The sequence below is a fragment of the Berghia stephanieae genome, chromosome 2 (assembly GCF_034508935.2).
Source record: "Berghia stephanieae isolate SIO BIC M18660-M18661 chromosome 2, UCSD_Bste_1.3, whole genome shotgun sequence".
Taxonomy (NCBI): Eukaryota; Metazoa; Mollusca; class Gastropoda; order Nudibranchia; family Aeolidiidae; genus Berghia; species Berghia stephanieae.
The window spans coordinates 125,184,166-125,198,987 of record NC_088361.1 but is presented as its reverse complement, the minus strand read 5'-3'; the positions used below and the strand labels follow the sequence as shown (position 1 = coordinate 125,198,987).

The following is a 14,822-nucleotide window of genomic DNA, read 5'->3' as shown; positions in this document are numbered from 1 at the left end:
AGTTAGGAACGAATGAATGATTGAATAAGTTTATCATAGTATACACTTAGTGAATCTGATTGATCCAGTGATTGCTGGGAGTGACTGTCAAATTGAGATAATGGTATAGAATTCGTGACGTTTTGCGTTTGGAATTTCAAACAAGTTCCTAGCCGCAGCGAGACCTTAGGAGCACCTCATTGGTAACGAGTTCAAAATTCCAAACACAAAAATTCTTTTAGAATGCCCCTCTCTAAACCTCACCAAAGTTATTTCTTATCATTTGGAATTATTTGTCTCTTTAATCGTTTGCTAAGCCTTGGTCAAACTGGAGTCTTGGCTATGCAACCATAAGAAATATTATTAATGTGATCAAGAAATCATCAAGCATCAATACTGTTTTCAATAAAACCGCATGGTTTGAGGTGGACAGTTCCTATTTATTAACAAAGAATATTGGGCAATGCCATTGACCGATGTACACCGTAGCCTTTGAGTGATGACAAGGTGAATTCCGTTTTTCCCAAAACTATAATGCATTCATGCCATGCAATGAGTCACAGTCGACGTCGGCGACAAAAGTACAGTAGAAATAATAATAGTAGTAGTAGTAGTAGTAGTAGTAGTAGTAGTAGTAGTAGTAGTAGTAGTAGTAGTAGTAGTAGTTGTTGTTGTTGTTGTTGTTTTAGTATTATATATTATTATTATTATTATTATTATTATTATTATTATTATTATTATTATTATTATTATTATTATTATTATTATTATTATTATTATTATTGTTATTATTATTAGTAGTATAGTAGTGTAGTAGTGTAGTATAGTAGTAGTAGTAGTAGTAGTAGTAGTAGTAGCAGTAGTAGTAGTAGTAGTAGTAGTAGAAATAGTAGTAGTAGTAGTAGTAGTAGTAGTAGTAGTAGTAGTAGTAGTAGTAGTATTAGTAGTAGTAGTAGTAGTAGTAATAGTAGTAGTAGTAGTAGTAGTAGTAGTAGTAGTAGTAGTAGTAGTAGTAGCAGCAGCAGCAGCAGCAGCAGTAGTAGTAGTAGTAGTAGTAGTAGTAGTAGTAGTAGTAGTAGTAGTAGTAGTAAGAGGAGGAGGAGGATGAGGAGGAGGAGGAGGAGAAGAAGAAGAAGAAGAAGAAGAAGAAGAAGAAGAAGAAGAAGAAGAAGAAGAAGAAGAAGAAGAAGAAGAAGAAGAAGAAGAAGAAGAAGGTATGAAATCAATTATTATTTATTTCATTTATATATTTCACTGTTTTTGGTATTATATGAAAGGTTTTATTGTGAATCAAAGACTTAGAGGTTATCTGTGTCACAAGGATGCATATTATTGGATTTCAGCAATCTACCAGGTCTATAATAGGACACAAGTTCATTTAAGTAGGATAGTGGCATAAAATTTTGAAATCAATGCGCTGCTTCATCGGTAGCCATGCAGAATTTCCAGAACAGGGGAGATATAATCGTCACGTTTAAATAACATACCAGTCTAGCCGCCCCGTTCTGTACTGTCTACAATCTTTCAATATTGTAATTGGGACAACCAATGAGCAGCGCATTACCATAGTCAAGTCGACTAAGAATAAAAGAAGTGACAAGCGTTTTAGTGATTACAGTGTCAAAGAGAGCAAATACGACCAATGTTTTAAGATGGTAGGAGTGACGACTCTGGATAATTTTGGTGATATGATTATTCATGGACATATTATTATCCAAAGAAATGCACCCAGGTAGCGAACATATGTATTGGAAATAGAAATTTTGCAACCTGCAACATTAATTTTATCCACTTTAATACTAGATATTCCTGCAAGATATGTTATTTATACACAACACCTCGGTTTTTCTCTTCATTCAAGTCCAATTTGTTTAATCCATCCAATTCTTAATTTCATAGATACAAAGGTCAACCTTCCGTGAGACACCAACTTCATCATCCTCACATAAAGGTACATTAAGCTGTGTGTCAACATAATAATAATAATAATAATAATAATAATAATAATAATAATAATAATAATAATACACATTTATATAGCGCTCATTCTCGTGTAAAACACAAGCTCTGGGCACTTTACAATATAAATATCAATTTTAAGTGAAAAAAAAAAATAATAATAATTCATAGCCAAATCAAGGATTCATAGAATCAATAAAAACAAATAGAGTAAAAATGTGTCTTGAGATTCTTTTTAAAGGTAGGTAAAGACTTGCACTCCCTCAGACCACGTGGTAGTTCATTCCAAATCTTGGGGCCGAAACAAGCAAACGATCTATCACCAAATTTTGTTCTTGATCTTTTTTCCGAAATTTTCGTTTGGTCATTACATGATCTTAAAGTGTAATTTTCAAATTTACACATGACCACGTGATCTGTGAGATATGCCGGTGCTATACCAGTCAAACACTTATAAACAAGACACGCTGCTTTGTAATATGTGCGCTTTTCAATGACATAGACATGCAAGTCAACTGAAAAATAATGAATAATTTTCCCGAGTATATAAAGAGTGTATAAAGAGTAAAAAGTAGAGGTCCAAGAACTGATAATAATAATAATAATAATAATAATAATAATAATAATAATAATACACATTTATATAGCGCTCATTCTCGTGTAAAACACAAGCTCTGGGCACTTTACAATATAAATATCAATTTTAAGTGAAAAAAAAAAATAATAACAACAATAATAATTCATAGCCAAATCAAGGATTCATATAGAGTCAAGAAAAACAAATACAGTAAAAATGTGTCTTGAGATTCTTTTTAAAAGTAGGTAAAGACTTGCACTCCCTCAGACCACGTGGCAGTTCATTCCAAATCTTGGGGCCGAAACAAGCAAACGATCTATCACCAAATTTTGTTCTTGATCTTTTTTCCGAAATTTTCGTTTGGTCATTACATGATCTTAAAGTGTAATTTTCAAATTTACACATGACCACGTGATCTGTGAGATATGCCGGTGCTATACCAGCCAAACACTTATAAACAAGACACGCTGCTTTGTAATATGTGCGCTTTTCAATGGGCAACCATGTGAGAGAGGCCAACAAAGGGGTTGCATGATCAAATTTTTTTTTTGCCAAAAACTAATCTTGCTGCACTGTTTTGCAGTAGTTGTAATTGTTTAATAGAAGCCTGAGGCAAGTTGACAAGCAGCGAGTTACAATAATCTAGTTTCGAAAAAATGAGGGAAACAACCAATGTTTTACATGTTCCAATTGCAATATACTGACGGATAGAACTGATTTTCTTCAATTGAAAGTATAAAGATTTACAGAGAGCAGAAATGTGAGCTGACATTCTCATTTCTGAATCAAAATAGACACCCAAATTTTGAAACTTTGATCTTTTCACCCCCAATCAACACCTCAAGACCATCATTCACCTTCAACTGCCCTCTATTTCCCACAATCATCACTTCTGTTTTTGACTCATTCATTTTCAACTTGTTTGCATCCATCCACTCTTTCACATCCGTCACACATTCTTCCACACGTTTCACAATATTTTCGAGATTTTTAGTTTTATCAGTAGCATAAAGTTGCGTATCATCTGCATAGAGATGATAGCGCAGCCCATGACCAGTGATGACATTAGATAATGGAGAAGTATACAAAACAAAAAGAATTGGACCTAAAACAGAGCCTTGAGGAACACCAAAAGACAATGTATGTTGACGAGAAAGTTTATCTAAAATCATAACCTGTTGCTTTCTGCCATCTAAATAAGATTCAAACCACTGCAAGACAGTCCCAGACAAGCCAAAGGTTATATTAAGTCGTTTAATGAGAATACCGTGATCAATAGTATCAAACGCCGCCGAAAGGTCTAATAATGTCAGAAGAGAAACAGAACCTTCATCTAAAACATCGAGCAAATCACTCGCAACACAGCACAGAGCAGTTTCTGTGCTGTGGTAAGAACAATCCTTGTGGAACTCGATGTTTTGATTCACTTACACAAGACTGAGTATGATCCAATGACACAAAAGATTCTAATATCTTCGTAATTATTTTGTCAAAACACCATAAACGAGTCTTGGCTATAATAACCCTTTCATGGGAATTAAACGTTACCATTATACATTGAGAAAACGTTATGTGCAACATTTTGGTCTCAGATTTTTTGCCTCATTTTCTTTTTTTGTTCAGATGTATTCATGAATTCTATGTAGCTGCCTGCTACTGCTAAATATTCAACCCAAAATATTCGGCACCTAAACTTTCGCGGGAACTCGAGGCTCTAGTTATAGCTCTTGCTTTGTGAAGAGCGGTGTTGTCATGAATGAGTAATGAACGGGATGTTCTAGCCTTTGGTATCTGCTAATCAACAGCAGATTTCACTGGGGTATGATATAATAAGTATAAGGCAATATTGAACAGAAAATTAAAGTTTAAGAAAAAGAAATGAACGAAATACTCATCATGTAACGTTTCAGTCTCAGAACTCTTCCTGATATAAAGCAAAAACAGTTAAACAGTATAATCCAGAAAATCGGGAGGAAAGTTCTCGACAAGTCTTTCCTAATGAACTATGGTGAAAAGTCACTCTCATTTTCAATGTTGCTATATTCATGTTTTTGTTGTTGTTGTTGTTCTCCAATACGTTTTCCAGCCCATAGCTTCTGCAGCTTAGTAGTCATTCTAGTCACAATTTATTACAAGAATACAACCCCAAGTGGAAATTGCAAATGATAGGTAAATGGGGATGGAAAAGATTACAATAAAGTATCCACTGGCCTTTACACCATTACCTTATTTATTTTATTTTATTCATCGTTTGTTAATTGGAAAATAATATGAAGTGTAGGTCCAGTGCGCCGTGTACATTCAAAATCACATATTTCTAAACAAATGTTTATTTGCCTTGGATTGCATAGTCCACTTTAATCCAACATTTTAACTTTAGCCTGCTTCTTTGTTTTTTACTTATAGTCTAGTCATATTTTTCAACAAAACAATGTTTTTGGAGCATCCTCTCATGCTTACCTACCTTTTGACATATTCAACTTTGTTTGTAAAATAACAGCACCAGAAATTATGAGGAAATATAGATATTTACTCTTTGTGAAAATTATGAACACCTAATCATCGCAAATGTCGGATACGTTCTGGGGTTAATGGTAAGTAATAGTAGCACAGCTGTCTAGATATATGAGGTCCGATCTCGCTCTTAGATGACATTAATCTCTTGTACTTTTCTAAGTATTTCATGGCTCCTTAACCATTACAAGTTGTCAGGGATATCTGATCAATTGCGAATTTGGTGCACACAAAAAAAAAGTTTAATGGTGTTATCTTCAGCTCTATTTTACCCTTAATTAGATATGAAAATAAAGCGTTATATACAATGATTTTTAACCGAAATCCGCAATTTATTAACCTCGAAAAAAGTCTTCGAAGACTCTATTGGCTGTCGTGTCAATATAATTTTCGGATATCGGTCAAAAATCTATCAAATATATTTTGTTGTTGTTATGTTGGGATCAACTTGGTACTTAAAGGTGAATTCTAAGCTTTGCAGAGTTAAAGTAAATGTCTCTATTGAAAAGAAAGAGTATTGTTCCTTTATATTTATTTTACTTAATGTCCCAATTCTTATCATTTCAATCTTAAACTCTGAATCTGAATCTGAAGCCTTTTCCTCATTTCTTCCGTCTAATCAGGATATCATGCTTTCCGACTTTTGGATTTATTTAAATCCTTTTAATTATTATATTCAGCAAGGTCATTGCCATTGTTATGTCTGTCACTTATATGAATTTCATTTATGTTAAAAGAAAGTGAAAATATAAAAGAACTTCTTAAGACTTATTGCAATTATAATTATTTTTGTGTATATTATGTGTTTCAATGAATAAAAGTTCACGTTCTTACATAATATTTAATTTATCTTCTTGTTAAATATGAGTTGTTTAGTTTTATAGAACAGTTATTTTTAAAAAACAGCAACAAATGAGTTTGTAATTCAAAATTATTTTTAAATAATTTTTATTCAAAACAAAACCATGCAAGAGGTAATACTGTCAAAATTACATATAAAGCTTTCGATGACTAAACATAACATGTAAAACAATGCTTGAAATTACATTCAGTGCAGACATGAGTTCCGAAACCCACTCTCTTTTACATTTTAAAATTAATATTTGTTCGTCGATGAGCCATCAACGGGTTTTAATAAAAAAGGCAAATTCGTCAAAAAAAAAAAAAGGTGATGAAGACTCGCTCTCCAGAAATAAAAGAGAATCGTTTCTCATTTGTCCTCGTGTTCATTAATATTGCCCGGTATTAAATTCAAGTGATTGTAACAATAAATCATTAACAAGAGTCAAAAAACCGCCAAAAGAATATGATATGATTTACAAACATTAAAACACACAATTTAACAATGAAACATAACTTTCATTAATTCTCTTATGACTAAAGGCATGCAAAACTAACATATTCTTATACATGGGTAGAGTGTAAGTTGGATTTGGGAGAATCATATCATGAATTGTGGTTTGACAGTGCTCTGTTGCTAACAAAAGAGATGTAGCTTAACGCAATGTGGATTATCAGAATAGGATAAAAGTCTACAAAGGTTGTACCAGTTGATTTATTGACATCTCTGGGCGGATATCGCCAGCATCAAAGGCTCGCAATAAGATGGAAAAGTCACTGATAAGAAACTTAATATAATGAGAAAGATAATCTACTTTATCATTCTATTTATATGTATATATTTCAATGTAATAAACTCAAGTTATGACATTGGGAATAAAATCTCTGAATCTTAATTAGATTGAGTATGTGTGGTGTGAAAGTAAGTTTAATAAATTATTGAGTAGAAAATAGTAAATCCATTTCGAGGCCACAGTAAAAAATGTGGGGGGGGGGGGGGGGGGGGGGGATATAAAACAGCAGAAATAGAAGTAGGAATGCAATAATATAGGATAAACATTGTTTTTAGAATAATCAAAAACGAAAATATTATTTTTCTTTATGCAACACACAATTAAAATGCAACACAAATAGTGTAAGGATGTATATGAAATATAATGCATGTCAATTTGTAGCCCACTCTATATTTATCGATATTTTGACAACACCCCCTTACTGAAACAACTCTTGGAGAATTTATCTTCATATCACGATGGGATTATTTGGAGCTTTTATAATACTGAAGTCTATTTTAAAACGTGTTAACGCTTAAACACCAAGAACTATAAGCAGTGGATTCAAGTTACTAGCTATTTTAGCAGTGACGTGAATGAAATATTATTATAGAAATACATATTGCTTAAATTGTCATTATATTTAATAATTATATTGCTGCATAACAATGGAAGTAGAGTCTTTTATTTTATGTAGTACTTATTGATAAGATAGATGGTTGGACACAGTTTATTGATATTACAGATAAAGGAAAATACAAGCACCATTACAATTTAAATTGGAAAGATTGAACAGTTGTCCTAATAAAATATCTTCTATATCTTCTATTACAATATTATCAGCATCATACATATAACTATAAATTGTAAGCAGACTCAAAATTCTTAAAGCATGAGACAAGAGAAGTAAGTGTAGTCCCGTCAAAAAATAATATGGCTTTATTAATTCAATAGAGAAATCACTCTGGGTTGATTTTTATAGAAGTTATAGTCACATAAATAATGTTTAATTAATCTCAAGAGGAAAAAAGTATCTAAAAATTAAAGCACTTTGAGAGTAAAACATGTTTATAAGATTATGACAAATGTATTATTACTTACTTAAAAGAGGATAAACTACATTATTTGTATAAAAAAATAAAGTATGTACTTTGGAAAATATGATCGTATGGCGCAGTTTCATTAAGTGTTTTAAAATGAGTATCATAAATCACATCTTACATTGAAATTTTATAAAGTGAGATATTGTATGGGGAAAACATACTTACAAAAACTTGAGAAAAGGAAAAGCACAGAGGAGACAACAGGATAAAGCAACATAGTATTTCTAATTCAAATCCTATGATTGGAGGCTTATTTATGCTTTTTACTTAAAATTCTAAAATAACAATAACTTGAAAATAGATTTCATTAATCCATAGTTGTATAAAATATTGCTTTTTTACCGAATTGATAAAACGTGCAAAATCTGCATGATTTTTGTAAAAAAAATTTTGGTAAAAACAATATGTGTGACAAATTTGAAAAATAAGCTTGTAAAGTGCAATTGACTGATGGATGGAGAATTGAAAAATAATATAGAGTGGTGCATTATATATTACCCAAAAAAAAATAAAAAGCAACAAAATTAAAAGACATTTATAATATAATATCCAATCCCGATTGTATTCATCAGGTTCAATGCACTTTAAAATGTGTAAAATTTACATGATATTTTTGGTAAAAGCAACATGTGTGACAAGTGAAAAATAAGCTCGTAAAAATGCAATTGACTGATGGATGGAGAATTGAAAAACACAGAGCTGTGCATTATAGATTACAACAACAACAAAAAACAAAACAACAAAATAAAAAGACAGTTAGAATAATATCCAACCCCGATCAGGTTCAATGCACTTCAAATGCAATGTAAAGTAGGCAAATGATATTTAGAACACTCGTATTTAAAATTGCTCAGTCAGAGAAGAAATTACAAATCGTCCACATTAATTCTCTAATAGTAGCATTATATCCCCTCACCAGAAGCATCGCCTCCTTTTTCAGAATTGGTGATTTCAATGTTTGGGATTGGAGTTTGTGGAAGACTGTACGAGTCTGGCTGGATCGTCATTCGACTCGTGGCTCGACTACGAGGAGTTTGGGATACTTGCATCATCTCTGGCTGATTACAAAATATGAAATATCATTAATAAAATTAGTCTTGAATCTGATTATGAAAAACAAAACAAAAATAGAATTAACATCTTAGGAACATTATCATAGCATTTTAAGAGTTGCTGCTAAAATTACATATTACAGGCATTAGGACTAAAATTATACAGAGGACATTTTTATCAATTAACTTGTATGTCGTTCGAAATCGTTCTTAATGATGGCCCTAATTGTTCTTATTATTTTTACTCACATATCTAAATATCAATCAAAATGATAAAGATGTTCATAAACAAATTATTGAAATTTAATTTCAAATTTTCAAAAATATCAAATAGGAATCTTAAAAACTGAAAACGTACATAATCACTTTATGTGGTGTCATATTATATACCTTGAAAGCAATTAAGAAGAACAGGAAGAAAAAGATGAAGAAGAAGAAGTTGATGATGATGATGATGATGATGATGATGATGATGATGATGATGATGATGATGATGATGATGATGATGACGACAACGATGATGATGATGATGATGATGATGATGATGATGATGATGATGATGATGATGATGATGATGATGATGATGATGATGATAATGATGAAAAAGAAGATGAGGAATACGAAAAAGAAGAAAAATAATTATATTATAAGGATTACAGTTTCCTATGACTGTTAATGCGATATATTTTGGTGAATAAGTATTAAGAGTTTGCTTATTCCTTTATTGTAAGAGCAAGAAACTACATGTAAATAAAAACAAAACCTAACTTTTTAGTTTATTTACACATCGGTAAACGTTGAACGTGACTCAAAAAGTATACAGTATAAACAAGTTTTCATAAGTAAATTTGAACCGTTGCAATTTTTAACATTAGTTTTTTAACTTGAAACTGTTAAAATACAAAAAAAAATTTAAAACATCCTCTCAATTGAAGTGAAACAAACTTTTGGATCCATAAGAGAGAAACTTAAAAGTTATTTGAAGTAAAGTAGTTTCACGTAGAAAAAGTAAACAAAAAAATTAATTGCGAATTATATTGCTAACGTAAATAATTATGACAGCAAAAGATAAATACACAAAAATAACAATAATATTAATAACAATGCCACAATAAACTACTAAGGAGTAACATGTTAGCATTTTAATTATTGTGAAAAGGAAAGACTTCGAAAGTACACCTTAATCGGTTTAGAATTTAGTTTTATTCCAAGGCTTTAAAACTTATAACTATTTAATACAAAGTAATTGTTTAGAGAGTTCAAATGTGTGGGAAAAAATGATTTTCTTTGTTTTCAAAACTATTAGTTTAAATGTTTAAAGAAATAGTAGATGATTAGTTTGGAATAACTGATGATTCTTTAGGAGCATCTATAGCGGATGTCATGTCAGATAAAAGCAATATTCAATTTGAGTGCAAGTCTGAGAAAAACCACATCGTAAATTAGTTACAGTAACTAAAATTGTACTTGCAAAATGCGATGACAAACGAGTGAGTAAATTAAATACTATCCAGAAAAATAGGACTCGGTGTGATATGTCAAAGTTATTGACTGTGAGCGAAATTTAAAATGCATCAAAGGCAGCTCAACACGCTAAGAAGAGCTGACAAGATGGAGCTATAAAGCTGAAAAACATGATCCCCAGAAAATTCACAAACATGTTCAATTGTTAAAAACTTGGTCGATTTTGAAAATTATGACAAAACATCTATTTTCTTTTCTTTTTGATCGCTAAATAATAATTTACAAAAATAATATTATTTCCTGGAAAAGTTTACCCAATCAATTCAAAGTAAAAGAAAGTACAAGACATCTCTGCAAACCAGTTCTCAAAAATGTCGGCGTTAATAATGGCACTTCCAAAGAGTTGGATCTTAGATATAATGCAGTTTGCCATAGATACAACAAAGATGATGTTACTCATGTCTTTGTTATTGCTTTTTTGCCGCCAGCGTTTATGAGTAATTTTCACTAAACGGTATTAATTAACCAGATTCTAAACGGTCAATATTACACATGATTTTGTGTGTTGGTCCGTTATACTTCCTTATGGCAATGTTGTGAGCTTCTTAGCCAAGTGCATACTATCTATACGAAGCATTACACTTTCTATTGAAGTACCGTAGAATAACTTAAATCTACTTTTCTCTGATAAACTAAGAGCAGTAATCCATTAATTCACAACTCACATATGATCATCGGATCACTCCAACCTTGGCTCGGGTGACGATCAGGCTTTAAAGATAAGGAACGTTTAATACTTCCCGTATTTTTTTTCATTTGATTTTATTTCAATAATTGCCGAAACATAGGAAAGAACAAAAATGATTTACTAACAAACGAGAAAACTGAAATGGACCGTCTCTTGAGTGTTTGCAGAAAATATTGGAAAATGAGTTTTTAGGCCGTTCAGGTTGTATTTATTTTTGCATACATCAATCATTTCCAATACGATTTTACACTCCCCCATTCGTTTACTTTTAAAGTCAAATGTGAAATTTTAGTGGCAATATACTAAGAAGTTGATGAGTAACAATTGCAACTCAATTTAAAATGTTGCATTTTATCTGACACCCATTTTAGTTTTACTTACAATATTCTTCTCAAGTCAGAGATGAGTCCTGTCCCCATTGTAACTCATTTAAAGAATTGGCTTATTTGTAGAAACATGCATTATAAATCATGCGTTGACTTCTTTTCACTATTATGTACTATTTTAAACATTACCGCTTCAGACACAGCGAGGTGATTCTTCTACTAAACCACACAAATAGGAATTAATATAAAAAGTATAAAAATAAATTCTTTGCAAAGGCAAGCTGGTGAATTTATCAATATTGATGAAAATAAACATACAATTATGTATTGAGATTTGCAAGTTCCCCATCCTCTGTTTACTTTGTGTTGTCCCCTTTTACACACTTTACTTCCTTTTTTTCTCCATTTTATTGGCTAATTTGGCCACCACTAGCTTTTATTCTTCAACCAACTTTCTTTAATCTAACTCTCTCCTTATATAAAGCAATATTTCTACGTCCAATCACTAGCTTCTCGCGGTCTTTCTTGTATAAGAAGCATATGAGGGTTAGTATCGGGATGGATTGAACAAACAGGCAAATGGGGAAGCCATGCCTTTTCTTTTCTCCTTTCGTTAAAAATTTTGATTCTCTCAACTGTGTCCTCCAAATGATCTGTCTTGCAAGCAAATCCTAAAACCCATAGATTTCTGCACGCTCCGACTGCCGTCATGCGCTTTTTGGGATCAAGGGTCAGCAATTTTCGGATTATATCCTGTATTTAAACGTAGAAAAAACATTTAGAGTGTTTCAGTACAGTAGCAAAATTAATTGACTATGACTCAAAATAATGTCATAGGAAATGAAAAGATAGAAAATATATATTTTCAATACAGAAAAACCATACCATCTATTGATTTCATGGATGGAGTATTTATATAAACGCAGTTAACCTGGAATTGAACATATTTGATCATTTATAAAAATATGATATAAGATCGCACTAAAATATATGATTGAATACCCTTATAACGCTACTGATTTTAACTACTCAAATTCAAAGAACAAATTTCTTAAGTTCTTTAATAGAACAAGATTTTACTGTTGTTCAAAGAGAAAAGAACATCTGATAGGTATACAAAATCTAAATAGTTAATCCTTTCACTTAATAGGAGTTGAATATACATTGTTTATCCAGCCACAAAAATATAATCGGAGATTGAAGGAGTATAATATGAACTGTGGAATTGCAAAAATATACTATAGATTGGGTAATTATATTTTTCTATCTAAAACTTGACTGGTTGGATGGTTAATAAACTCCTTATATAAGTTAAAGTGATTAAATTTTCCTCACTTAATTGATTTTGTTAAAGGCAACATTCGAAAACAAAAACAAAACAAAAAACACATACCCTAGCATTTTCTCCACTTTTTTCCCAATCCAAGAGAGAGAACTCATGTTTTCCTTTTATGATTTTCTTGAAGAGATTACAAGGATCATCATCCCGAAATGGCTCATAGCCACAAAGTCTATCAGAAATATAAAAGTGATTGTATTGAAATGACCAATTGATTACAACCTTTTTTAAAAAATAATATAGAAAGTAAAAATACATACAATTTACTATTTTGCAACATTTACCAACAAATTTAATCATTCATGCTATTACTGCATCAAGAAGTAGTTTCACTTCACAAAGAGAATGTATTAAATATGAGACATTCAATAATCAAAATCAATGATATTTAAAACAAACTTTTCAACTTTGCTCTAAATGTATTATCCCCACATCAACAGGATTATGAGTATTTTGTAGTGTGTGTGTATGTGTGTGTGTGTGTGTGTATGTGTGTTTGTATAAGTATTAATGAGAACCAAAAAAAAATAACACACTATATATTCCAATAATTAACGATTTTAAACTTTGATTTTCAAAACATTGCTAAGTTATAAATTAGATTTATTATGCTTACTTAGAATTATACGACAGTTACAAAGAAGTGTTTACATATCATAGAAAAGAAAATAGTACTCATATTAAACTGGAAGGCCCATCAACAACCTGCGGTATATTGTAATGCTCACAAGATTCAGAGAAGGCTTGAGCATTACCACCCTGAATAGGATAAAGCCCAAAGTCAAAATCTGTTTGTCATCATCACAGCCAGATTCAGTAGCACTAGCGACACTATTTGGATGGTGGATCAAGTACAACCATGCAAAGTGGAACATACAATCTCGGGCATAGACATGTTGTCAGCAGTCGACACAATTGACGGGTGAAAACTGATGACCATACTGATTACATTCTTTACGCCAAACGACCTAAAACTAGTACGCGTTCTTCAGTAACTCTAACTTGAGCTTTTATATAGCGCAATATCCACTAAACGTGCTCAAAGCGCTTTACAAGGGGTCCCTGGCCAACAGCAACACATAACATGTAGGACGAGACATGACGCCTGTCAGGCGATATTACAAATTTTTGGGACAGAAACAACGCTGTTAACGGCCAGGTACTCATTTTACACTTGAGTACGGTGAGAGAATGTGAGTAACGAGCCTTCTCCAAGGACTCAACTATGCGCCGAGCGAGGCTCGAACCCAGGACCGTCCGATCCGAAAGCGAGTGTCATACCACTAGACCACATAGCCGCACAACTCTATCAACAGGGTGGAGATTTCTGGCTCAATAAACACAATTATTGGCATGCCACTAGGAAACAGCTATTCCCGATACTATTTATCATTTATTTGGATGGAGTCCTGCGAGACCTGTTGCCACTTTTGTCTCTGTCAACAACATCAAATACGCTTAACTACACATAGGATGTAGACTTCATATACAGATCATCAAATGAACCAAAAATAAAACCTCTCTTGATATCATTGTCAGCTCACTTGGAAAAAAGAATCTCTAGGTAAATATGGCGGAAATCGTTTACATTTAAGTCAACAAAAAACAACAATAATGGAAGCCATACCGCAACCTTGGATCCCTACATGGAGATTCAGAGTAGGACATCAATAGGAGAAGAATATAGCCATCGCTCCCTTCAAAGCATGCAACATATTTTCATGAGAAGACATGAAATCAACTATGAGAGACATATCATATTGTAGAACGCTATTGTTTTGCCCATGCTTATGTGTAATTGCTCCACATGGACACTTACAGAAAAGAAAATTAACTCAATTGTTGCCACCCATTGCAAACAATTGAGAATATTCCTTGGAATCTGTTAGCTTGCAAAGATCTCTAATGAGGAATATTTTACCTTGCAAAGATCTCTAATGAGGAATCATATGAACGATGTGACACCTCACAAGCCAATCTCATCATGACAAAATAAAGATGGCAACTTTCTGGCCATATATTGACGAGCGCCATAAATACACCATCATGGTAATTTACGATTGCTTCCGACGATGTAGCACATTTAGAGAAAAATTGACAACTCTCCCTGTAACATTAGACAAAGAAATCCAAGAAATAGGCAACCTT

General features: G+C 32.2%; 1 protein-coding gene across 1 annotated transcript in view; it reads right to left on the bottom strand.

Annotated features, from left to right (window-relative positions):
• Positions 1-5,960: 5,960 nt before the first annotated feature.
• LOC144966525 (calcium/calmodulin-dependent protein kinase type IV-like) overlaps positions 5,961-14,822 on the bottom strand; it is an 18,463-nt gene continuing 9,601 nt past the window's right edge. The window contains exons 10-12 of the mRNA XM_078903157.1: positions 12,729-12,846; positions 11,930-12,088; positions 5,961-8,803 (exon numbers count right to left, since the gene is read on the bottom strand). Of these exons, the coding sequence (XP_078759283.1) occupies positions 8,648-8,803; positions 11,930-12,088; positions 12,729-12,846 (433 nt within the window). The 3' untranslated portion in view covers positions 5,961-8,647. The remainder of the gene's footprint in view (positions 8,804-11,929; positions 12,089-12,728; positions 12,847-14,822) is intronic.